We start from the raw sequence: 27,726 nt of genomic DNA on the forward strand, positions 1-27,726 counted from the left end.
CTCTGGCACTCTAGGCTATGGAAACTGCTTAGTCTGGAACGAATGTCAGACATTTTCAGGGATAATTTTAAGAACTTTGAATTTAAATAGGGCCCCCTGGTCACCTTTCTTTCCTGTGGTTTACCATCCACTGTTTGTCCTTCCTCTGTCAGAGCACTACACCTCTTTCAGATATAAAGTGCAACCTGTCAAACAAAATTGAGGAACACGTTGTTCTTTTCTACGTGCCGCTACCATGTTAGGGGAGGGAGGAGGGGGGTGGACGAGGGTTGGTTACTCATTTTGTGTTCACTGCTCCACAGTTAGGAGCTGTTCTAATACAACTGTAGTACTTTTTGTATAACACCCTCGGACTAGAAGGAATCCAGAGCGAGCTATCACGAAGGATGATGGGACATTTTTGGCTTTGTTTGCTGCATTGTGCAGAGCGCAGAGACTTGCCCTAAGCCCAGTTACGTTAGAGACTGTACCCCTTAATTGTGCACTACATTAAGATTGGGTCGAGGACTAGCTCTGATGATGTGTATGACTCTTCACAGTTTCAGTCCTGTAACAATTCTTTAACGTCATTCCTGTGAAGAATATGATGGTGATGTTATATGATATACTATGTCAAAAACTCAATACAAATATGTTTGACAAAAAAGTAGGGGTTATTTAGGATCACGAGTGACATGCCCAAGACACAGCTCAAAAAGTCTCCCAACATCATGGTTCCTTTGCTCTAACTAGCAATAAATGCCCTGTTAACTAACAGATCGTTGCCATCTGAACTGAAGGAAGCAGTAGTAACTCAGTTTCTAAAAAGATGATCTTAATCAAAGCAATCTTTCCAATTTTTGCCCAATCTCTTATCTGCCTCCCCCATTGAAGCTTAGAGGCTGGTCTGTGACCAACAATCCCCAAGGGTTTCATGACCACACCTTTTTTGTGATACATAATCACCTGGCTTCGACATGACAATTGTCAGTTTTTCTGCTCCTACGACCTTCTTAGTCATTCACAAACGGGTTTGTTGAACGACATGATGAACTTAATATTGAGACATACATCAGAACAATGATCAAAACCTGCACTACTAGCTTAATATTCGGAAGAAAATCCTTCCACTTTTACCTGAGTATGAGAAGATCTTTTTTGTCACAGTGTTCATTTCAGGAAAGCACTTAATTGCAAATGCCTATATTTGGAACTGACACAATATTTGTTGATACAGCTGCAGCAACCACGTACTACAGTACCTGACTGGTGCCAGGAACAAACTTGCACTCTCGTATTCCACCTATTCTTTAACAGCTTCACTGGCTCTATATAAGGCAAAGGACTTTGTGGTACCCAAGGGCAGGGGCATAGCTACCACTGGTGCAGCAGGTGCAGTCGTACTGGGCTCCATAGCCCTCGGGGACCCATTGAACCTTGCCAGTGCTGTATTTTACTCTCCGAACAGCAGTTAAAGAGGCCATTTCCCTTGCTTGCACCAGGGTTCATGGCATACTTGATATGCTATTACCCAAGGGACACAGTAGTGATGGTTCAGGTTCTTTGTAAGTCACTTTGTGCATTGATGCCCCCTTGCACTCTGTGCCTTCACTCTCTTGCAAAAATAAGGTTCTACAGCCTTCTCTATACCATCACCATTTGCGCCCTATCCACCACACTCTTTTAAATTTTTTGGGTTGCCAAGCACTTGAATCTTCTCACACTAATCTATCCTCCATATGCACTTTCCCCACTCTTCTACTAATACTTTTTTTAAACATTTAGTATGCAAGGGTCGTAGTAACTGAATGCAGTAAAAAATCTAATTAAAAATTAAAAACATTGTGCTGTTTAACTTGATTGACTCAAGCAGCGCAATTCCTGGAAATAAACGGTGGCTCATATACAGAAACTATTAACATAACTGCTCTTTAGTAAGTATTCAATGTCCTAGTTGTTTATCCACTAAATCATGAATGTTTATTCTAATTAATTGGGTTTTCAGATTCATAGCCTTTGCAGCTCACCCGGCATTACTTGTGTTGGTGGCTGACTGGGATTTTTCCCATTGTGCAGCAAGCATTAGTACTGTACTGAACAAATAAGCAAGTATAAATCAATAGAGCAAAACATAAGGGTTGTATTGTAACAGTGTGTGGTAAATGAAGCAAGTCACTTTTTTCAGCTATTGAAGGGAAATCTTCCAGTCTAAAGATTGTAGTGGAACATCTGCTTAAGTTTATGTCCAGTCCATATGCCTGATTTCCTATGAAAATTAGGCGCTAATCCCTAAACAGCAAGCTCGTTTGAATATCAAATTGCTTCATAATTATTAAATAAACTCATATGCATAGGTCTGTGCTTCCCTCTCGATCAAACATTATACTATCCTAATTTTCAGAGCTACACTAGTGCCCCTCTGTGTATGACCTCTATTTTGATTCATAATTAGGGCTCCCAGTTTTATAGTATTTATTTTTTAGACATTTCCGTCTGTATTTATCCATATTTATTTTTTGCTCATTTCATCTGTATTTATCCATATTTATTTTGGGTTTTGTGGAAAAAGGAAGGTGAAATTAGTATATTCCCACATTTATTTAACCAATAAATATGCACTTATGCTTGAATGTCTGCTAGGTTTCAGTGCTGTGAACACCTACAGAACATAAATCAGTGCATAAATATGCAAATTTCGGTAAGAACCTTGAGTAACTGCCATTAAAGCCTCTTTACTAAAATTCCTTCCTTTTTTACCTTCTTATCTATCAATCCACACATTTATTGGCTTGGCAGTCATGGCAGACAGTATTTAGAATTACTCAAAAAGCAACCCAATTTCTGTTTTTATACACATTTAAAAATAAATACAGGCAAGAAAATGAATGTTTTCTGTCTGTATTTATCTGTAAAAATCAGTAAAAACGGAAAACAGGGAGCCTTATTCATAATATATTCCACTATTTTCTTTACCCACGCCCTTGCTAAATTATTTTGAAGTTAACTTTGGTAGATTTTGGGCAATGTGAGCATTGAATGAGTTTGGTCTAGCCCATTGTTTGACAATTTTTTATATTACACATTAATGGTTTCTGATCTAAACTAAGATAATTCCTGCTGTTTCCCAGTTTTTATGTTTGCACTTCAAATCATTTAGATTTTTCTTCGACTTTAATGATGGATGATGGTTATGTAGAATACTGTGGAGACCCTGCAGCATGCTTGTTAATGAGAGACAACCGACAATATCTGTGTCTACTTAGTTCTGGATGCTGAGAGGGTCTCTCACATATTGTCTGACCTAAAAAAATATTTGCTGCTATAGAAGAATATGCACAAAGCTTTAATGAGTGCACACTGGTTTGAAATAGCCTGCTAATGTCATGCGGTGGGTGACTAAGCTGTATATATTCTAGGGGTTGGTCTTTTACATTTCAGTTTGTAGATCCACACTTTTAAAAAGACATACGACTAAAATGCAGATAACATTGTTTTTGCTTCCCAAACTGTAAACTCCATAAAAATGTTTTATTTTACAATATTTTCAGAACTCAAGGATACACTTACAGGTTGGCAAGAAGAAAACATACTGCTGGAAATGCCAGCATGGTAGCAGCAGCACCTAGAAGATAAAAAAAAACACATTTTTATGCTTTATTCTTCACAGAGAAAAAGTGATATTTTTTGTTTTATAAATCTAACGTATCACTCTTTAGTGTTCCATCCATAGCCTTGCAAATCAATCAAAATTAGAAATGACCCGCCATGTGACAGTGAACTTTGTGTTTACTCAAATGAGCATGCACATGAGTATTCATTGGCAGAACCAGAATAGTTAAGCTGTGAGTAAACAAATGCAAAAGCAATGTCAAATGAAATAACGGTTGGCTAATCATTTGTAGGTCTAGTGTGCCGATAGCGCATGCGCTGTCTGCAGGGAAAGGCATTGTTTACAATAAAGGGCTTGAAGTCCCTTCATTCGCTGGCATCATTGCCACTTGGTTTTGCTGCTTCTTATTGGCCTACGTGCATCACTTCCTTTACTGTCTGTGCCACACAGACTAATCACAGATTGATTATTTTAATTAGTGCCCATCCGCTGTTCATGCTGTGAATGACGTACCATTTTGTATTTTTTTCACTTTTTTATTATTGAACAAACTCGACGATAGAAAGTTTTGGAGCACTTATCATGGGCACTGGTTACATTACACAAATTCACATTAATTCTTTTAGGCACAGGGGAGATTGTGTGATTTGCCCAGAATCACAGGATTTTGAGACGAAGACAGGGGTGTAGGAGACACTTAGGGGCTTATTACGATGTCAGGTGGAAAGCTTCCTCCCGACAGTCGGAATCTCCTTGACCATGTCAGAACCCTTCCGATGGACTTGGTCGGTTTACAATCCGCTCGACGGATTATGATGCTCTCACTCGGAAGGTAAACAGTGGGGTTACTCCGAATCAGTTCCGACTGGCTCTCAGAGAATTCGTGCCAGTCGGAACCGCATCGTACACCTCAATGGACAGCGATTCCGAACGTACAATTACGATGCCGATTTCCAACAGCCTTTCCGAGTCAGCCTGTCCGACATGGGAAGGCTGTCAGAGAGTGACTTTGGGGTCCCTAGCATGGCCTCTTCATCCTGTGGCCTCTGGTTGGGGGCTGAGGGGGTACCTAAGGGACCCCGCTGTAAAACCCTGCACTGTGTGGCAGGCACCATGGGGTGCCCACGACAGGGCGCAGAATTTTCTACACACACCCCATTTCCCCATAGGAGCGTGTGTTGTTGGTCAGAACACAAGCTCCTATAGGAAACAATGTGACTCAGACCGTGTTCGGTCGCATCATAATCAGTCGGGCGGAACCGCCGACAGCAGGTCGGTTGCTCCCGAATCCGAGATGGTGTCGGGCGGAAAGTTTCCCACTACCTCGTAATCGGGCCCTATATTTCTGGGGGGGGATAGGGACACTTTTGGGTACTTTTGATTGACCCTATCGAAATTCCCCGTGCTCTGTGAGCCACAGATTGTGATGAACATATACAATCACATACTTTTGAAGTGAAATAGAAAGGCACGCATGTAATTACAAGTATGTTTTATTGTGGAGAGCCGATGATGGCGGACGCGTGAGCTGAGAGCTCCGCACCAGCCGCTTTAATTATCCTGATCTGCAGGGAATCCGCCGATGCCCGGAGGTGCGCCTTGGAGGGCCCGGCTTGCCACAGTTACCGAGGACCCAATTGTCATCCCTTGGTGATTGTGAGGGGAGCGGAGTGCGATGCGGGGCAGACACTGTTCTGGTAAAATGGTGGCCTGAGAAAGTGACAGAGCAGCGTTTGTAGAGGAGGCCGGAGACCGAAGCGGAAATCAGGCTGCAACAGACAGGCCGCTGTCACCGGAGCCCGAAAACAGTGTCAGTGAGCTGAAGCCCGGTCAGGGGAGCCTGTGGACCTCGGACAGAGGGGGGTGTCAGGTGGGGCTGCATCCCCGAGACAGACGCCATTGCATGTGGAGTGCTACAGACCCCGAGGGCGGAAGGTGCGGGGGATTCAGAGGCTTACTCCGAACTTTGATCGGACGATATTGCACATTACCCGAACCATTGGCGGTTCAGCACAACATCCCTAGGTGACTACTCGATCTCCTTTGTGTTTCTGTTGCTAGACTGGGATTCGGAAAGTCTGGCATATCCTTACGTTGGTGGTTGACGTGGATTGGGGGAAGATGTGCAGCCGGCACCCTCTGCACAACAGCGGCCGAGAGAGCCACACTGCCGTTGGGAGCTCGTTGCTCGGGACCTCCTTGGCCCCTGCGTTGTGGCACGATAGAGAGCAATACTTGAGGTGTGTGAAGGCATTCAGGGACAGCCCCGGATTGTAGAGGTGAGTCCCCCAGTCGCACTTGGGAGGCCAGGTGTTTAGGAGTAGCGTAGCCGACATTGTGGGAAAGAAAGGGCTGAGCCTACACAAGCCTGCAAGAGACTACAGCGGGCTAAAACTGTTGGCGGCCAACACCCTCCTCCCTGCTGCGCTCTCTCTGCACGGATTGAGGGATGTGCTGTTGCCTGCTGTGTTGTGACCTTGTGGCCGTCCAGCTGTGTGACTTTGTGGAGGTGCGGCTGGGGCGTGCCCGCAATTAACATACCTGCTCACAATACTGTTGTTCACTGAGGGTTTTGGGGCACTCTCAATTGGAGGATTACCATGCTGACACGCGCCCGCACAGTTTGTGGGCAACTGAGGCGGTTTGAATCTTGAAGAAGCCTCTTCTAAGATTGCTGCCCCGCGCGGTTCTCTGCCACGCTGTGGATTTGGTGGTACTTGGTCATAGGTCTTTCTGGTGATGAGCTGGGAAGATACCTACACCTACTGTGACTCACTACGAAGCGAAAGCTCGCTGTTACGGGGGCCATCCCAGTCCCAATAAGTGCCCACTGGCCTACCCCCTGTATCGATCGTGCAGCCATATTAAGGCACTATTGGTGCTGTCCCCTGGAGGTCACCCAGCTACTTTCTGCTCCCTGGTGAGCCACGGGTCTCTTGATGGACAACTGATCTGAGACCTGAGCACAGCTTGGTTGCAACTTGTTGGGTGGAACAGCCTACTGCAGTGGGGACCCTCTATGGGAGCGGCATGGCCTGACCCGGGTGCTGTTCGTACGAGGCCCTAGGGATTGACGTTGGCTGGGCTGTATCAGGCCGAGCCATCGCTAGAAAAATCCAACGGCAGTACAGAGGATATTGTCCCTACGCTGGAGTGGTGTGGGGCATAGACAATGGCGGCAGATCCCTGGCCGCCCAGAGAATGGCACACTAGATCAGTGGCCGGAGACCTGATCGCACCGGCAATGGGGAAGTCCAAGGGAAAGCAGGAGGGATCCCCCCGGAACAGGAAGACAGTGCGCCTGACCCAGTGCTAAAAGATTCGGGAGGAGAATCGCCGGAGGTGCCTTTGCACCAACAACTGACCAAAACCTTGGAGGCTATCGCCGACACCAAAGCGACATTACATCAAGATATTAGCACAGTTGCGGTGGGCCTGGGCCTGTTAAGGACAGAGCACGCTAAATTGGCAGACAGAGTGAAACAAACTGAATCGACACTGGATTTTCTTGCCCCAGTGCAGCAGGCTTTGACTGAGCAGGTCAGAGAACTATCCAATAGGGTTAACGTACTAGAGCGGCGAGCAGAAGACGCAAAAGAGCGAAACCGGAGAAACAACGTGAGGGTCCTAGGTTTTCCAGAACCAGAAGGAAGGCCAGGACATGGTCAAATACCTGGAGGCATGGCTTTGTGAGATGGTGGCGCCCGAGGGGCTGTCTCAGTTATATGCCCTGGAAAGAGCTCACTGTGTGCCCACTAGACTGCTGGCACCGGGGAGGCCGCAGCGCCCTGTGGTGGCCAGACTGCTTCACTTCCGAGTCAGAGATCTGTTGTTGCAAAGTGCGTGCTTGGAGGGGCTGTACACAGTTGAGAACAATAAGGTGTCATTGTTCCCTGATTATACACTTGAGGTCCAGAGATGCCGTACCTCATTCCTTGAAGTCAAGAAGGCCCTGCAAGAGGAGGGGATCCAATATTCTCTGATGTTCCCGGCCTGCCTCCAGATCATGGTGGAGGGGACAACCCACTTCTGCGAGGACCCCAAGTCAGCCTGGAAGTGGATTGAGGCCTATAAAACAGAAGCTCAACCCATGCAACAGAGAGTGGGACAATCGAACAGAGCCAGAGACCCTAGGAAGAGATTGCGGAGACGTCAACAGCGGAGGACTGCTAAGAGGCCGAGCCCGTCACGAACAGCAATGGAGAGAGCAGAGGCGCTAAAGGCAGTTGCAGTCATGCTGCAAAGCAGTAGATCATCATCGGTGAGAGGTTCAGGGTCAAAACGAGGAACTGATGGTTCAGATTCAGACACGAGTATATAAAGAGGGATTGGGGTGGGTGGCCGGCAGGCGCTCCTGGGCACGGGGTGGAACGGCCAATCTAGGCTGAGGCGCCTAAGATGCGTATTTGTATCTTGTTGGGTATTAGTTGAGATAGTCACGCTCCCTTATAGGCCCTTGGGCTAGCAGCTTTGGGCCTTAACTACTTCCTGTAGTTTAGTATATTGCAATCTTCTTGCGAGTTTGGGCAGCTGACTGTTGTTTTTTTTTCTTTTTGTATATTTATATAGCGCAAACTCGACCCGAAGGTATTGGAGCGCTTTACATGAGCACCGTATTTACATTAGACATTCAGGCACGGGGAGATTAAGTGATTTGCCCAGAATCACAGGATGTGGACGCGACCTCAAGGCTCGAACTCTGGTTTCCAGCACCAAAGTCAGCAGTTTAGACGACGGACCACATCCTCTCCACAAAGTTGAATTGTTGGGTTTGTTGTAACATGCCAGGAGGTCTGGGATTATTCAGCCAGCTGACGCTCTGGGGGAGGTGCTTGGGGGGGGCACTGTGCTGATTGATGACACAAAATACCAGTCTGGCTGAGGAGTTAAAACTCCTCACTTGGAATGTTCGGTGTATGGGTTCGCCTACCAAGCGTTATAGTATCCTAAGCTATATCAGACGTGGGGGAGCGCATGTGGTAATCCTGCAAGAGACCCATTTAACATAAACGGGGTAACCAGGTTGAGACGGAGGTGGAGAGGGCAACTATTCACAACTACTTATTCGGCTTTCGCAAAGGGGGGTGCTTGTGTGGATCAGGCCCGGGGTCCCCTTCCAGCTCTCCCAGAAAATAATAGATGCAGACGGGAGATTTGTGGTGATCAAGGGCAAATTGAAGGGCAGGGAAATAACATTGGGAAGTATATATGCACCAAACCACGACCAGCTCCCCTTCCAGCTTTCTGGAACACTAGCAGAGGTGGCACATCAGGATCTGATACTGGGAGGAGACATTAATTGTGTTTACGACATAGGATGGGATAGATCCACTCCTCCACTGCGGGGTGCACTCGCTGCCGCTATAGCTAGGGGACTCAGGAACTGGACTGCTGGTGGGACTTAACAGACGTCTGGAGACTTCATAATGCACAACAGAGAGAATACTCCTACTACTCCCACCTAACTCCCACCTATATGATTTGCACACATGATTAGATATGTTTCTTTGTTCCGATAACCTGGCCCGATGCTGTCTGGGGCTGAATACCTGGGTAGATGTCTTTCGGACCACAGTTCCTTACTGTTACAATTTGCCCCTACTCCTGAGAGGGCTTCAATCCCAATGTGGAGATTGGACCCTGCCCTGTTGGAAGATGATGGATTTAGGCAACTTCTCTCTGCAGCGCTAGTCACCTATTTTGCTGAGAACCAAGGTACTGCTAGTTCCCCCTTGGTGGAATGGGATGCATTTAAAGTGGTAGCCAGGGGACAATGCTTGGGACAGGTGGTGGGAGCTAGACAAGAGATTACCCGAGAACTAGAAGAACTGGAAGCTCAGATTTTGGCATTAGATAGAAAGGTAGAGAAAGGGACTGAGGTACAGAGCAAATTAGCGGATGCGAGGAGCCTTTACAATACCATGTGGGATAGGGTACGGGCACTAGATTTTCAAGCTTACCAAGCTAAGCAACACGAAGAGGGAGGTAAGTTAGGGAGGCTGTTGGCCTGGTTGATCAGACCGGAAGGTAGGGGTGCTCCAATTCCTAGTATTATGGACGTAGATGGACAAGTTCTCTGCTCTCCAAGAGCCATTAATGATGCGTTCCGGGAGTACGATGAGAAACTCTATGGGCCACCGGAAATTAATCAGGGAGACAAATTACGGGCATATTTAGATGGGCTGTGGTCACAGGGACTGGACCGGGACTCACAGGACTCGCTGGAGTTACCAGTTAAGGTGAACCAAATCAAGGCAGCTACCAGTAAAATGGCGCGGGGATAAACACCTGGGCCTGATGGCCTTCTGGCTGAATTTTATGCAGCCTTTGTGGATATATTGGCCCCGAGGTTGGAGCAGATGTATAAGGCTGCACTCAAGGAGAAGCAGCTACCGCCCTCCATTAGAGAAGCACTGGTGATTCCCTTGTCAAAGACCAGGAAAGATCATGCAGAGGTGACGGAATTTTGGCCTTTGGCAATGTTAAACGGGGATTTTTAAATTTTGAGCAGATCATTGGCAAACAGGCTCTTACCGCATATGCTACGATTGGTCCATACTGACAAAAGTGGTTTTATCCCCTCACGTTCCACATCCAATAACTTGCGGAGACTATATTGTGTCCTGTTTCATAAAGACCTGGGAGATTACCCTGACGCGGTGGTGGTGGCAGTGGACCTGGAAAAGGCCTTTGATTCTCTCCGCTGGGATTTTTTACTGGCAGTAATGGGGAAGATGCAGATGGGAGTAGGGTGGTTAAATTGGGTTCGCCTCCTGACTGAAAATCCTAGAGCTTGAGTGCGCACAGGCAGCTCCATCAATAGGGGAACCTGCTAGGGATGCCCCCTGTCGCCACTGCTTTTTGCTTTAGCAATGGAACCGTTGGCAGAACGATGTAGGCAAGAAGGTGAGAGACTAGGACTGGCTTTTGACGGAACCCGCCATATAGTATCTCTATATGCGGACGATGTCCTAATTTACCTACAGGATGGGGCTAGCAGGATCCAATTAGTGTTACTTATGCCAAAGGAATTTGCTGAGCTTTCAGGATTACGTCTTAATAAGAGGAAGACCTATGTGTTCCCGTTGCGTCCTGCCCTTGCTAGACCTCTGAATCTTCCTCTGGACTTGGAATGTGCATCGGTCTCCTTTAAATACCTGGGGATCCAGATTTACCATACTCAGGGGGACCTTTTTGAAGGGAACCTGGGTAGTGCTTTGAGAGCCCTATAGATGAACATGGCCTTTTGGCGCACGCTCAAACTCCCAGTTATAGCTTGGGTGGCGCTGTCCAAAATAGCGGTGTTACCATGACTCCTATACCATTTTTGTAATTTACAGGTAGTAATACCAAAGAGCTGGTTTAAGACCTTGGATGCGATATTAAAGGACCTGGTGTGGAATGGTGGGCGCAATAGAGAATCTCTGCAGACTTTGCGACTTCCACTTGTGGGAGGAGGATTGGGGGCCCCCTGCTGCAGTGGATGGCCAGGTGGCTCGATGGGAGAAGATTAGACACTTTGTCACTGCCCACTGGCACCACACAAGTGGTATTGCTTTCTAGGATGCCCACTCGTTACCAGTTGATCTAGCATATGTGGACGTTAATTTCGGTGGCAGTGAAGTGCTGGGATAGATGTACGGCACAATCCAAAGATGCGCGGCTGTATGCACCAAGTATCCCCCTTGCGAGGTTCCCACAGGTAGGAATGGGTCCCCCCCTTCCGCCGCGGCAGGGCTGGGAAGATGCGGGAATACAGACGGTTGGAGACTGTTATAGTGATGGAGAGTTACCCCCGTTAGATGAATTTCTGGAATACCACGAGTTACCACCGGGGCAGCTTCTGAACTACTGCAAGATACGGGGGCACTGGTATAACTATGGGGGCCAGATGTGAAAGAATCGGACGCCCATACGGCTCTTCAGGCAATGGTGGTGCTGGGCTCAGGGGGACACCTGGTGAAATGGCTCTATCTTGCAATAATGGAAATAACACATCGACCCTTACCTCGCCTGCAAGAGAAGTGGGAGGGTACCTTGAACAGGCAGCTCACCAAGAGGGAGTGGAAAAGAGTTCTAGGTGGCCCAAAAAAGGTGTCCAGGAATGCAGCTTTTAAGCGGATACAATTCAATATGCTACATAGAACCTATCTTACCCCACACAGGCTGAAAGTGGTATATGGGAGTGAAGACCAGGCCTGTGCCAGATGTTCACAAAGGGATGCTGATTTTGACCACATGGTTTGGGCCTGTCCTGAGCTTAAAGATAATTGGCCCAAGATTGTGGATACGATTAACAGGATTTTGTCTCGGAATCTGACGTGCTCCCCAGAGGTTTGCCTCTTAGGCCTATTCCCAAGACCCAAATCCAAAAGACTGGGGCATAGTTTCATAGATATGGCATTCCCCTTGGCTAAGAGGATAATAGCTCTTAGGTGGAAAGCGAAGCAGACTCCTTTAGAGGTGAACTGGAAGGATGATATCTCCTGGGCTAGAGCAGAAGCAAAGGCTTTGATTAAAGAAGATGAGATTACAAAGCGGCGTAAACCGTTTGCAGAGCCTTGGGCGGACATAGTGAAGGCATGAGACACACGGAACGCACATGAACAGACCTCACACACTAATTCGGCCGATTCTGAAGGGCTGGGAGAGGCACACGCACTTTAAAGGCTGGGTGACTGTTGAGGGATGAGTGGGTATGTCGAAGTTCTTGGAGAGCGGAAGGAGTCTGGCCCTCCTCTACCAGGCCACAATTCAGATGCACAACTGATTGAATTTAACCCTGGGCGTAGTTCGCGAAGTTGCACTACGCGAAGCTACACAAAGTGCACTTCGCACTACGCGAGCTACGCGTAGCACTTCGCGAACTGCGTAGTACCCTGTTCGCACTGTGCAAGATGTCGTTTTCAATGATTGCACAGTGCGGGCAAGCATCCGGCACTGTGCAATCATTGAAAACGGCATCTTGCACAGTGCGAGCTGTAGTTTTCTGCTGTTCGAGTAGATTTTTACTCGAGCGGCATATTTCTCAACGCGGACTGGTAGTTTCTCATCGCGAGCGGTCGCGAGCATACGCGACCACTCGCAATGAGAAACCTGACTTCCTCGCGTTGAGAATCTCGCCGGGATGTTCATTTTCCATGCTCGCGATCGGCAATTTGATGTTGCTGATCACGAACAAGGAAAAAGTCTCGCCGGGATGTCATTTTGCTTGCTCGCGGTCGCCAACTTGATGTTGAGGACCGCGAGCAAGCAAAAAATGACCGCAGCACTACGCAATGCTATGCTACACATGTTTGCACTGTGCTACGGGCAATTCGCGTAGTGCGAAGTAGCGCAAGCTTCGCAAACTACGCGAGCGTAGCGTAGTGCTTTGCCCAGGCTTAATTGAATTACGGACTAGGTGTAGCCTTTGTTGGTTTGGAGCTTTATTGGTTTCTCTCCCTCTTATTCCCCTTCCCCCTCCCCCCCTCTTTGGGTACCGGTTGACCTCAAAGTATTGTTGGTTAACTTATGGCAGATGTTTGTGCTGATCGAAGACCCCTGGCAGTTCATCATTAGTTGTAGTTGTATGTTTCCTTTTTTTGTGTTGATATGGAATTTGTCTCTTTTGTTTTTCCCTTTTCTTCATATGGCTTTTCTTTTCTTTTATGCAAGTATTGAACAATTGGTTTGTATAGCAGACTTATGCTTCTTGAATATCTACACATCCAAGATGACCAGTGTTGATAAAAGGCGCGATCATTCCCTATCGAGTATATTGCCATAGTGAGAGACTATCTTATCATCGCATTGGCACCAGAGGGGATGGTCACTCTGGAGATAAATAGTCCTGAAAAAGAGGTTGTGATGGCAATATATGTTCTGTCCCAGAGATGTGTAGATAATGTACTGTAAAATGAAACTGGCGAATACAATATGTTACAAGATGCTCTTGCTATGAATGTGTAACTGTGTTGAGTGCAATCTCGATCATTCTATAAATGCCAATAAAAAAGATTTACAGAAAATTAAGTATGTTTTATTGTCATTTACAGGTTTATCTACATTCTGCAAAGTAATTAACTTCTGCAAAGTAATTACATTACATGTGAAAAAAAATTCTATTTATAAGGGGTTTGGGTGATAAGGCTTTTAAAGAGGTTTTAGGGTTCCGGTGTGGGTTAAGAAAGAGGATAGTAAGACCAGTAAGGGTATTTGTAGCATTCAGACGTGAGCAAGGGTGCTGGGTGCTAAGGGTTTTAAAGGGGTTTTATAATCCAGTGGCGGGTAGTGATAATTTGACATTAAGGGTATTTTAGGTTTCAATGGACAGTTGGAGGAAAAGGAAATTAGGAGGTGTTGGAAATTTGCCCTTTCGGCAGGGCCACCCCAATTTTCTTTTTGGCCTTTTTGCTGAACTCTATGTACTTTACCCCTGATAACCAGTGATAAAATGCGTGTGCTCATTCTTTCAACATGATAACATTGGTATACTCCTGATTGGAATATTTACCTTACCTATAAGTCCCTAATATACGGTACCTACAGTCTTTCTAGGGCCTGTAAGTTAAATGTCACCAGTCGGCTGCAGCACTCATTGTGGTAACTACTCCAGTGACAGAGTAAAGCATTCTTCCAGGCTTGCCACTGAAGCCTAGTTGTGATGTTTTAAACCGCCAATTCGACCTGTCAAACTAAACCTTTTTAGCAGGCCTAAATCTTCCTTTTTAATATTAATAAGTCACCCCTAAGGTTGGCCTCATTGCTCACAGGGTATAGTGCATGGTACTTAAAAGTAGGACATGTAGAAGTTCAGTATTCCATATGTTCTACCAGTGAAAATCATAAAAGCTATTTTCTCTGTAACAAGGCTGGTTGCTTCCATAGAGAAACGCAGGATTACATTATAACACCTTATAATACTAATTCCAGATTAGTCATAGCTACAGAAATATTTCAAGGACTCTTTTTACTAGTGAAACCAAATCCAATTTAATGGTAAAGTCGAATTTTGTTTAACTAGTATGGAAAAGATACTCTTGAAAAATTGCATTTTATCTGCCTATAGTCTCTGGAGGTCTTTCTGTGAGTATTCAACAGTCACCTGGCAGCTTGGTGGCTCCCCTTGTGGTGAGAAGTGTCTGCTCCAAGGACAGGAACAATGAGCCGTGGGTGTGGGGAGGTGTTCCCTTGACAGAATTGTGTCTGGGTCCTTGGGTGCACGGCTAAGGGTTGTCCGAGCAAGGACCTTAATAAATATTTTATCAGGGTCCTCCACAGGCAGATATAGCTCACAACAGGGCCTGCCTCCCCTTTAGTGGTTTAGAGAGAACACTGGGGTGGAGCTGTGAGAATCTTCTTTGATATTAGAGTGTCAAATCATTCTTGAATGTCACTTCCCGCTTGATAGGTTCACTGAGGGTTTAACATATAACATTTGGGGTGCAAAACAAAGAAGAGAAACAGAATGCCAAAACATGTTGTGGGTATCTAATGTCTGGATGCTGAAATCTGAGCTTTGATTTTATCAGACTTCAGTCTCTGTGTTTGATGGGGTAACAAAACTGCCTAAAACTGGATTTTTGTGTTAGATGTAGGAGGACACTGGTATACCATTGTACATTCACTACACACACCCCTAAACCTCAGGGCCCAGGTTTAGTGAGGCCGAAGACTTTAGCCATCTTAAAAATGCCCAAAGTGTGTAGATTTAGCCCTGGTAACTTTACCCCATTGTTTGGGGCATCCTCTGAGGTCATTCTCACTCACAAGCTTGAGCCAGGCATAAATGTGAATTCTTTTGCAACCCACTTCAGAACACTCCTTGACCTGTGGAAAGATCAGGAAAGGGCAGAACCTGCTGTCTGAGACCTGAGAAGAGCCCTGAAGGACTAGACAAAGAAGTGGACTCCAAGGGTCATAAGGCTGGCCTCCTGTAAAAGCTACAGGGATACAACAAGCTCAAAGAGGTCTTTCCTGCAACTGTCCAGCATCAAAACCTGGAGTGGGCTCTGCCTGCCATCTCGTGTATCTTTAAATTCCTTCCCTGGTATCCTGTGGGGATTTAGAAGTGTACTCCTGTGGTGGATTGGGACTTGAAAAACTGAAGTCAGAAGGTAAAATCTTTTACAGGACAAACCTGGTTGGTGCATCTGACCTGTTCTCCATTGCGGTCAGCGTCAAATTGCGTCTAGGTCTCTGCCTATCATAACTATTGACTATCATTGGCACTTGGGCTTCTCGGTGCTATTTTTACTTAAAACGTAAAAAATCATATCTCCGGTTCCCCTTATTGGATTTTTGTCATGGTGGTGTGTTTTTGTTTATTACATTTTCCTCTATTTTTCCAATTCATTTTGGGATTTTTTTTGTTTTGCATTTCAACTTTATTACTGTTTTAGTACTGCATAAATACTTAACACATTGCCTCTAAGTTAAGCCCATCTGCTCTGTGCAATAATGACCAGGGGGTGGCCTCAGGTCTTATTAGTGACTTTCCCATGTAACAAGAACTGTGATTACTACGTGAGGTAGGGACTTACCCCTCTCAGGTAATTTTTGACAAGGGTGTTTTAGTGATTAGAGGCAGGTAGTGCTAAACGGAGGTAAGGCTTTTTGTAGGATTCAGGGGCAGGAGGTGGTAAAGGGTGTTTAGGGTTCAGGGGCGTGTAGAGGTAGGGAGGTAAGGGTTTTTAGGGTTCAGGGGTGGATAGAGATGAAGGGCAGTAAGGTGGGTTTAGGCTTTAGCAGTGGGTAGAGGTAGAGGTAAGGCAAGGTATGCCGTTTTTAGGGTTCCAGTGAGTAAAGGTAAAGGGGAATAACGAGTTTTTAGGGTTCAGAGGTGGATAGTGGTAAAAGGAGGTGAGGGGTTTTTAGGGTTCAAAGTCGGGAGGAGGAAAACAGTTTTTAACGTTCAGTGGCAGGTAGAGGAAAAGAGAGGTAAGGGTCTTTTAAGGTTCAGGGAAGGAAAGAGGTGAAGGATGCCGAGGAGGTTTTAGGGTTCAGAAGTGTGTAGAGTTGAAGGTTGGTAAGGATTTTGGGGTGATTTAGGGCCAGGTAAGGTTAAAGGGAGGTAAGTGGATGTTAGGATTTAGTGGAACGTAGCTGTAATGGGAGGCAAGGGTGTTTTAAGGTTGAGTTGGGTAGAGGTAATAGGAAGTAAGGGATTTTTAAGGCTCACGGGAGGGAAGAGGTAAGGGGTACCAAGGGAGATTTAGGGGTTTGGGGTGGGTAGAGATAAGGGTTTTTTGTGATTCAGGGTCAGATAGAGGCAAAAAGAGGCCAAAATGTTTTATGATTCGGGCCAGTAGGGTTAAAGGATAGTAATGGGGTTTTAGGCTTTAGTGGTGGGTAGTGGTAAAAGGTTTTAGGGTTCAGGTGTGGGTAGAAGTAAAGGTGGGTAAAGGGTATTAGGGTTCAAGAGTGCGTTGGAGTAAAATAAGGTAAGGAGTTTTTAGGGTCCAGAGGAGAAAAAGGGTAGAGGGGGTAAGGGATTTAAATAAAAAGGTGGGATGTGGAGTTGTTAACCTCCCTAAATCAAAGAAAATAAAAACAGAAAAAAAGAACAGTGGAGTTGACCGTGCTGACATGCTAACTGAAAATTTGCTTCAGATCCACAGCAGATGTTAGCAGCAAGTGTTTATCTTGCTGTCCTATCTTGTCAGAGATGTGTGCTTTGCTCATTGTACTGCGCAAGGTTGATTACAGATTCCCTAAAACAGGCAACCTGATATCCTTTGCGTAATTTTGCAGACTAGTGACTGCACCAGCCTGCAAGGGGATGTTTGATGCTTTTATAGGACCCCATTTACCCCCTGCAGAGGGCTGCTCTCAGGGGCACACTGACAGACAGCCACCTGAAAGGTGGTGCACCGTCACTGCACCTCCTAACAGCTTTTTTGCCTCTGCATCCACGTCTGTAATACGACGAGGGCACAGAGGCAAAGGGATTCCTCCATTTGCATGGGGCACACAGTCATGCAAATGAGGGAACGCCCCCTGCAGATAGCGCTGGCACTTTATGTGTGCCAGCGTTATTGGTATTACAAAAGGGGCTGCACATGCGTCTGCTGCCCCTTCTGCAATACCAAAGTGCCCCGAATGTGTTTACTATCGAATGGATTTTAATTTAAATTCCTTTATAGTGGTAAAATCAAATTGTAAGCAAAAGTTCTAAAAATGCAATTTTTAGAATGTTTGCAATTTTTTTCATTGCAATTTTTTTCATCACCATCTGTGCCTTCTGCAAATGTCCCACGCAACATGACTGTGAATGGCTCTGCTGGTGGGGGCTTGTGTATTTTTTCCAGACAGCAACACAAAAGGCACAAGGTGTGGGCATCGACGAGGGTTGTGGGCAGACCTGTTCCCTGCCCCACTTGCACTTCAAAGGGCTTGCCTCCAGCACACACAATGGAAATTGTCACTTCCGACTTTTTGGAGCCTTGTCAGGGAAAGGGACGAACTTTCCAGAACCAGATGTGGAGTAATTTAGGGAATTCCCCCACTTTAAAGGCTGACAGGAAGTGTACATATTCGACCTCCTGAGCCAATTATCAATACACTCCTGGGCCTGTGTACATCATAGAAGAAGAACTGCCTTGTTCCCCTGACCACTTTCCTGCTGCTTGAAGCCTGCCTTGTTCCACAGAGGACTGCCCTGCTGCTACCAGAACACTGCCCTGCAGCTTAAGGACTGGTGCTGCCTTTCAGCTTATGGACTCCCCTGCTCTATGAGAAGGAAGCCTGGACCTGCTCCATTCATCCTATTTTACGTGGGTGACTCCAAAGGTCAGTTGGCTGACAACCTGTCTGAGCTACAGTGACACAACAAGCTCTAGAGGCCTCCCTGAAACTGCCCAGCAAACATGCTGCACTTGGGTGCAACAGGAGTGGCCTGTGCCCTGCTGGCCTCTGCTGGAGTGAGCTCCTAATACCCAAGAGGTGCGCCCCTAGGCCCTGGACCCTTGGCTAGCATGAAATGAGCTCCTCCAGTGAAACCGACTCTTTGTGCTACAACAACTGCCAGCGGCAACAGGCAATACATAATCTGCACTTCACTCTACAGCAATGGGAGCCCATGGTTACCGCCAATGATGCCCAACCGGATCGTCATGCTACAGTGACAATCATCTACGATGCCAACCCTTCTATTCTTGCTACAGTGGCGACCATCCACAATGCTATCTCTCCTCCTTGCACCCTTCTCTACCACAAACAGAACTCTTCGCACCAGACTTTGAGAAGGTAACATTTCCAACAGGACTAACCTGGTCCCTGTACCCGGCCCGCACCTTATCGTGGTCAGCCTGAGCTGGCGACTTTTGCCCCCTCTAGCAACCAATAACCCAATTTCTCACACATTTATTTTTTGTATTACCGATTTTATTGCCATTTTAGATAAACAAAGCTGTGTTACTTAACAGGATCTGGAGTGATATCTCTCACTCCAGGTTGTCATGTACTGTAACCAAATTCCAGTGCCTCCACAACCTATCTGTGCATGGCCAAAGAAATAAAAACCACAACAACTCACCTGCCACACTCCCCCCTCCCTCTTCCACACAACACTCTCCGCTTGGGTATTTTTTTATTTTTCTATCAGTGATCCTTGACATATTGAGGTCCTCTCCCGCTATGTACCATATTGTCCCTGCCCGTGTGCTTCCACTCTTTGATTAGTTTGGTCTAGATCGAGTTATTGGCAGAGACGTGAGATGCTGTTGTAGGGGAGCCCAGATGCTCTCAAATTGTTTAGCATTGTCCAACAGGTAATATGTCAGCTTCTGCAGAGCCATTGTGTACCACAGGTTTCAAATCCGCAGCTCTGCTGGCAGTGTAATTTGCTTCTTCTAATTTAGAGCAAACAGCCTCTTGGTCACCCATAGGAGGTATCTCAATAGTACTTTGCCTCCGCCCCCTATTTCAAATCTTCTGCCTCACTCCCCCCACTGTCCACTTGCAATAGCAAACAGCACTGGGGCAGGCTCCCTTGGAAGCGGGACTCCCAGGACGGAGTATATGTGGCTCAGGATTCAGTTGTTGAAGTCTTTCTGCCTCGGATTGTTGAAATTCTTGTTTGCTATCAGTGAACAACTTTATGTTGCCCTAGTTAAACATGTCTCTGATCATTTTTCTCCAATTTTGAAACCTCCCTATAGCTAGACCTGGAGTGAAGCTAGGGTTAGCATGAATCAGTATGTATGGTGCCACTGGTGTGGAAATGCCCTGTAACACGGGTATGGCGTCCTATCATTTCAGTGTCGTTGTAGTTACTTCAGTGAGATCTAGCGATCTGGGTCTGTGTGTTTAAGTATCCATGGGCGATCCCATATATCTTTGCCTGCCACTGCACTGTCCATAAACAACAAATGTTTTTTGGATTTGCGCATGGGCCACTCTACCAATGTCTCAAATATTGAAATAATTTTGAAGTCTCGCAGACGTCTTTGGACTACCACAAGGGAGTTCTCCGGTTGAGTTAGGGTCTCTATGATATCATTTGTGAACATGCTAATTTTATGCTCTTCTTCAACTAAAGTAATTCCCTTTTTTTTGGGTAGTGTTCACATTCGGATTGCTAGTGGCTCTATCAAAAGGGCATAAAGGAGATGAGAAAGGGTGACATCTTTGTTGTGTTCCCCGCTGGAATGAGAATTTATCAGACACCCTACCATTAACACAAAGCAGCACACAGAATTTTTAAATCGACATTTGAGATTGTTTATGTGCAGGAAGGGACACTTTCCTGCACATAAACATTTATTCCCTCAACAGAGGCAGCCTTGCACTATGTTGCTAGAGTGCCTGTGTTGCCGCTGGGCAGCTTAATTTAGTAACAGGGCTAGAGAAAAAACGGGGCTGCGAAGTATCTTTGTAAATATGGCCCCTCCCAGCGTTTTGGGAATGGCGAAGCATGGCGTTAGCATGTTGTGCTTAATGCCACGCTCCATCATTCCCCTGTAAATATGTCCGTAAATCTGGGCATAGAAATATTCACCGCGACTTCGTCCAGAGGCTCCTCGATGACGACGCTCCCTCCCTGGACACCTCCTGCAGCCTTACCCTGCTAAACTTTACCTTCTCAGAGTATTTTTCTTGAAAATTCTTCAAAGTCAGCAGGTAAGCGCCAACCACGCCCAATTTACTTGTATCCGAACCGCACTCTTTCATAGTCGGATATATCTTTGGACTTTGACCCCATCATGCATGACTAGATGTCCGCGGTTGGTGCCTTCATCTTTTAGTCGCTAGTTTTTAATAAAAACATAAAATATTCATAACTCTGATTCTACTGATATTGTAATACAATGCATTTTTCTAAATTAGTGTGGAATGTATCTTGTGTTTTCACTTTAGTACTGTTAAGTGCTGCATAAATATTTTTCACAAGTGCCTCTAAATTAAGCCTGAATGCTTTTTGTGCCAATCTACCTAGGGTTCAGCACAAGTTAATTTAGTGACTTTTGGTAGTTCACCTTGCCAGGAATTGTGGCTGTTGCTTGTTGCTTGACCAGGGCTCACACACCAGTCAACCAAAAACCCACTTTCTTGCAGAGATAGAAAGAATCAGGTTTCAAAATAAAGGAATCCTAGTCCACTTGGCTAAAGATCAGAACGATCTACCACACTCAAGCGTACTGGAAGAACTTTAAGTTGTGGTAATGTTAGAAATGTTTCTCTTCCATTAATTCGAAAGTACCCGTGATTTTCAATTTATATATAATAGTTTTGAGAAGAATTTGGCTTTGTCAACCCTGAGGGTTCAGTGGGCAGCAATTGGATCTTTACGTTAGCCTTGGGGTGGTTTGGGAGATGAAAAGGGTATGGGGTTTGGGTTGCTAAATTGTTTGTCAATTGCTAGACCCCTAGGTAGAGCCACTGTTAGTTCCTTGGATTTAACACTGGTTTTAAAACTTCTTGAGTGATGTCCTGTTGAACCTCTTAGTTAGAGGTGGGCTTAACTAGTGTAATTTGCTGTAGCGTTATTGCGTGAAATTACAGCAAAATAGCATGAGATTACACAGAATTACATGAGAAGTGTCACCTGACATTTAGCACTATTTTCTTAATGCAACATGCACCCTAGTGTCCAAAATGGACCCAATGATGCATATTACACTATGAAAATAGACCTAAATGCAACAAAACACTAAAAGAAGCAGCCAGTAGTTGCTTGCACTCGCTTAGTTTGTTGTTTCTGTTCTCTGGCAGTAGGATTTTTGTGACAAATTATTCATAATTACACAAACAGGTATAATCACACCAAAGGTGCAATGCAAAATTACTGATATTACTGCAGTAACCTCGGCTTAATTAAAATGTTACCCTGGCCTACTCTTACTAATGTGGTACTGAAGATTCTGACTGGGAAAGTACTATTTTCGGTTGCAATTACATCGACAAGAAGGACTGATGACACAAGATAGGACAAAAGGAGGGGGACTCTGTCCAAAGAAACCACCCTGTGATGGGATCTTTCCAAGGGTGCTAAATGTGGCCTACGGGGTAAGTAGTAGCCAGGGGCAGGTCATAGATCATGCCATGACCTACCTTAGCTGGGGGATAGACTCAGAGGGTGAGCTTGTGGTCCCTGAGGGTGAGAATTGTGTCTTCCACCAGGTGAAAGTGAATGGGGGACAATGGGGCTAGGCAGACTGTGATAGTGGAAAGGTTGATTTCCCCAGATCAGTATTCCGGACAGGTGTGTAGGGTAACTCAGGCCCATGTGCAGGACTTTTTCCACCCATGGTCCTGGTATTCCTGGAGTGGGGTGTGGAGGTGACCCAGAGGAGGATCATAGTTAGTACCCAGTTGCCCATAGACTGCATTCTATAGAATGATTTGCCCCTGTTATCAGGAAAGCTAAGAGGGGGAACCTCCTAGGGTGCCCTTGCAGTTCAGTTTTCTGGGGGGGTAACAGTCCCAAGCTTAGGGTACGGAAGCCCAGATGGAGAGGCAGGGGGAGGGAGTACTCATCTCTGTTCAGCCTCAGGGTACAGACCCCAGGCTGAGTGGCCAGTCAAAGGATACCACCCCTGAACTGGTAGAAAGTAGAGTGGAAGTGGGGTGCCTGGTTCTTGATACTGACAGATGTCAGTGGTCTCTGTTGGTAGCAGTCCGTATGACCAGAGTATTGGGGACAGAAGTCTGATCCAAGGGGTGAAGTGGGTCACATCACTTTGTTGGGCATGGTGGTACTGTCTGTCTGCTGGGACCCATCAGTGAGCAAGCTAAGGTTAGGAGCCGCACAGATGGGGTCTACAGGTAAGGAGAAGAGGCCCCCACGGATCAGTTCAGTGGCCCAGGTGAGTATAGACAGAGGGACCCAACTGAGTTCAGTGAGGCATAGAACCAAGAAGTGCCCTTGCATAATAGGGCCTTCATCCATGTTCAATCGATTAAGCAGGCAAGCCCATCAAGGTATTGATTAGTCTATCCTGGCTTTTTGCCTGGGGGGGGGGGGGGTGTGTTTGACTTGGCCCTTTCTGCAGGGTACTGCCTGTTTTGTGAACCCATTTTGGTGACCAGTGCTAAAGTGCTTATGCTCTCCCCTTAAAATATGATGGACTTGGCTTAAACCCTATTGGCCTGTACTCAGGGCCTGTAAATTAATTGCTACTAGTGGGCCTGTAGCACTGATTGTCCCACCCATTTAAGTAAAACTTTAAATATGTTTTAGGTCTGCCATTGCAGCCTGTGTGTGTGCTGTTTTAAACTGCCACTTCAACCTAGCAAAACAAACCTTCCTTTTTTTTATACACATAAGTCACCCCTAGGGTAGGCTTGGACAGCTCAAGTTGCAGTTTTACATGTCCTGGTAGTGAAAAGCTCTACCATTTTATTTTCACTACTGCAAGGTCTACCTCTCCTATAGGATAACATTGGAGTTACCTTATTACACTGTAGAAGTGTAATTTCCGAATGGGAAAAGATGACTGATTCATGTTTGGTGTCTCTAGATTCGCAATTTAAAATCTAAACTCATGGTGGAGTTGGATTTTAAATTACAATTGTAAAAATGCCACTTTTAGAAAGATGATTGTTTCTCACCTTAGCCATTTGGTGCCTGCAGCTTGTCTCTGGATCACATGACTGGGTGTGGGTGACAGTTGAGCATTGTGTATTTCTCCTAGACAGCCACACACAATGCAGAGCTTAGGCACGACTGGATGGGCCATCGCTGGCGGAATGGGAGGGGGGAGCTGGACTTAGCCCCACTTACATTTGAACAGGCTGTGTCCTATCTCCACTCAAAAGGCTGCATACGCCCTGTAGTTAGTCAAGAGCCAGAGCCAGGTAGGCAGGGTACCTGCACACTTCAAACGCATGCCTATAGAAGCTTATCCCCACTTCAAAGGCACAACTGGGTATATATACTGGACCTCAGACACCAAAACTTCAGGACACTTCTGGACTTGTGGATATTCTAGCAGGAAGAAAGACTACTGTGCTTCCCAAAGGACTGCCACTCTGCTGGGCTGCTGCTCTGAAGGAACTGATGTCCTGCTGTGCGGACCTGTTGCCTGCTGCCTGATAGCTCTTGCATGGTTGAGAAGGACGTGGCCTGTATTTTGTGAACCCAGAACCAAGAGTGAATCCAAGGGCTAGTTGGCTGACCTCCTGATCTACAGCCTCAGGGACTTAGCAGGCTTCCAACAACCTTACATCTGCACAAGATGAGTCTACCCGGGCAAATGGTGTCACCCCAGTTCTGCACCCTTGGATGTGGGCTTAATGTGCTCTGCCAGCCTCTTTGTATCCAGAGGAACCGACTCATCTTCTCAGCTGTGCGGCACAAACCTGAGAAGAACTGATGCATCGCCGTTGCGGCACAGATTTGACGTGTCTTAAAGACCTATAACAAAATTAGTATGCAGTTCCTAATGTGCAAGCTGGAAATATGTGTTGAAGAGTGAGCTCTAGTGAATACTAGAATGAAGGAGGGGAGAAGGAACTTCTCCTTGTTGGAAAAAGACCCTCACACACCCAGCCAGCTATAGCATTGTTTTGTCTTATCATTTTTAATTAGGGTTGGGGCCACGTTCATTAAAAATTTTCTGAGTTGACCTCCTCCCCTATTTTAGATTTCCCTACACACCACTATCACCTACACTATTTTAGGGCCCTCACACGCACTTCACCCACCGGCTTCTGGAAAAAAGATCTCCGCCAGGAAGGCCCCATCTTGGGTGCCGATCGGGGATTGCAGCGCCGCCCCGTAAGGAGCAGACCCGATGATGAAGCATGACACCTAGCTGGCTGGGTGTGTGAGGGTCTTTTTCCAACAAGGAGAAGTTCCTTCTCCCCTCCTTCATTCTAGTATTCACTAGAGCTCACTCTTCAACACATATTGCCTGCTTGCACATTAGGAACTGCATACTAATTTTGTTACAGCTCTATCAACGGACCTGTATGCTGGACCTGGGTAAATAATCGTCCGCTTTCCCCATTTTTGAATTAGTGTCGCAGCACGTTTGTAACTGATGCATTGTGGCCAACTGCGCAATGCATCCTAGGCGCAGGACCTTGCATCCCTTGTCAACGGCAGCCTCGATGACTACAACGAACACCACTTATTTTAAAGAACAAAGGTCCTTAGCATAAGAGTAAATAGTGAAAGCATTTCTACATAGACTACAATGAGCACTATGGGTAGTCTTCCAATGTCCAGCCGGACAGAGGAACATTTATTTATACAAATACAAAGGGAATGAACGGAATAAAGGAAACAGCAAGGGTGGAAAAAGGCACAATCCTGTACCGAGCTTGGAAGTAAAGGGATGGAAAGAATGGAAACAAGATAGAAATAACAGGCAAAAAAAATTAGTTGATTAAAGAGCAAAAGGTGGCTTACATTACACAATAGTCTTAAGTAAGCTCATACCAGCAGACAACACAATAAGATTTACACAGTGGTTAAATTGTGGTGTTGCTAAACAAGTCGACGTTTCGATCCCTAGCTCTTAATACTGTGGGATCATCATCAGGACTAGAATTTGAACTGTTGCCTGATAAGTTTTAGAAACAGCCTTGCAAGCGGCTCTGCGGGTGCCTGATGAGAGGAGGGAGGCACGTGAGTGTCTCAGGACAGACCTCGGGCGGAGAGAGAGGAGACCTGGTCCGAAGAATGCCGGACTGGCAGCCAAAGTGGGCGAAGGCAATGCGAGAATGGCACAGGGAGGAGCCAGCAAGCGCTGTGGAATGCTGGAGCTTGATGGAGTAACCGGAATCGCGGGAGGCCGGAGAGAGTTGTCCTTCAGGGCCTGGATGAATGGAGGGGATTGGGAGGATTTCGAGCAGCGGCAATAGCTGCGAAACGGTACGGGACCGGAGCTCAAAGGAGTCGCCGGAGGGAGCAAGAGTCTGCTGTTCCTTGAGGCGTAATTGCCTCAACGAACACCACATCGCAGCTTAGCAGCTCTTCGGAATCGAACGTTCGGCCTGACTGCACGCCACAACCTGGACGCCGGACTTCACATCACAAGCCCCATCACAAGCTTTGGCTGCTCAATGCATCGTCAACGAGGATTCTCGCACCGCTTTGCACAGTCAGCTTGAACTTGTGACTTTGTCTTGGTCTATCATGACCAGATATCCACAGTTGGCATTGGCGCTTTGTACTCTTTAGGTCTCGCCTATGCAGTGCACATGCGCTACTTAGGAGGAGACCTTTAGCCATCGGTTCCCTTTTTCGCCCAAAAACGTGCACGCGTTCCATTGCCTTCAATGGCAACGCGTGCACTTGTGGTGATTCCCTTGCGGGAGCGAGCGGCAGCGCCATATGGTATCAATTATCGTGCCTTGCTGCTCACTCTTGCAAGGGAATCACGCATCCTCTCTCCCTGCTGCCGCGCCAGGCGTGCGAGCTTGTTCTTCATTATCACGTATGAAAGCACTTGCGTGAGTTCAGACATCCAGTTCTACAAATATATCACTTTTAATAAGTACTTCTCAGTGCAGTGCTAGACCGTGCCGTATTCGTATTGAAGCTTCCACGTTAAAGAAATTTTAAAAAATGTAAGTAGCTTTGTTATATTGTACATTATGTTTGCTTTATGATTTACATAGCAAATATTTTTATTGCTCAGGTGGTGCACAGGCTCCAAGATCCGAGCCAGAGCCTTGGATCGACTCTGGCTGGACTCTCCCCCTATTATTTTGTCAGCTGGCCCACCTCTATTTGACTACATCCGGAAGTCCTCTTTAAGGCTAGCCATAACCGATTTGCATATTTGGAAATGATGGAGCGGTTAATGCTATATACATCGCCCACCTACTAGAACAGATATTCGCAGTGGGCACAATTCTGCTGAAAATAAATAAAAGAACCCGTGAGCTGCATCTACGCGACCTGTTATCACCACATCAGCTGAAGAGGAAGGGACGAACAATGCTTCACGCTCCTGGCTGCATTTTTCTGACCTAGAGACTTGGCTGGACTAATTGGCAGGGACATTGAAAGGGAAGAGTCCTTTATAATATGAAGAAACCAAAGGAACAGAAGTATCAGTGCTTATCACACTGCAGCAGCACTGCCACACATTGGAACAACATACAACCAATGCCCAGCAGAGATGCAATACTAAAGCCACATCCACCTTCAGCCAGTAACGTGCCTCAAACATCCACCAGTCCTGGCACAGAAGAATTGAAAGCAAACTCCCTGCTATAGGAAAAGGCACGAGCTGGCACATACCTGCGACAATACACACCAATCACTATCAATAATCCTTTGTACTGATTGAATGATGCACTAAATGACTTTTTTGTGTTTTGCATTTTTTTCTGGTGCTCAGAAATCTGCTAGAAGCAGAAGTTGCCAGGAGGCAGCTCTGCGAGGGAGCACATTGGGGCATCACCGGAGAGCAGGAGAGCACCAAGCAGAATGCCCCCCACTGGAGGTACCAAGTCGTAGGGGTGAGAGGCAGGTCCATTGGGCTAAAAGGGCTTCAGCCCACCTCCCGTCGTGTATGTCAGCCAGCCCCCCCGGCCCCCACCATTGTGTTTCACCCTTCCTACGTCATGTGCCACGGCCCCCTCAACCTCCTCCCACCCCGTGTGTCTGAGTTCGGACTGCTGCAGCTTCCAGGATGGACACAGGTCACACCTGCTGTGTGCTGGCTGCGCTGGGGCCTCATGAGAGCCTGATAGAA

The 27,726-nt window shown here is 46.4% G+C and overlaps 1 protein-coding gene across 1 annotated transcript in view; it reads right to left on the bottom strand.

Moving 5' to 3' along the window:
* The window catches only part of LOC146799434 (galectin-3-like), a 218,818-nt gene that overhangs the window by 167,205 nt on the left and 23,887 nt on the right, over positions 1–27,726 (bottom strand). Inside the window, exon 2 of the mRNA XM_085627003.1 lies at positions 3,547–3,601. Within this exon, the coding sequence (XP_085483129.1) occupies positions 3,547–3,587 (41 nt within the window). The 5' untranslated portion in view covers positions 3,588–3,601. The remainder of the gene's footprint in view (positions 1–3,546; positions 3,602–27,726) is intronic.

This window comes from Triturus cristatus, chromosome 9 (genome assembly GCF_964204655.1).
Source record: "Triturus cristatus chromosome 9, aTriCri1.1, whole genome shotgun sequence".
Taxonomy (NCBI): Eukaryota; Metazoa; Chordata; class Amphibia; order Caudata; family Salamandridae; genus Triturus; species Triturus cristatus.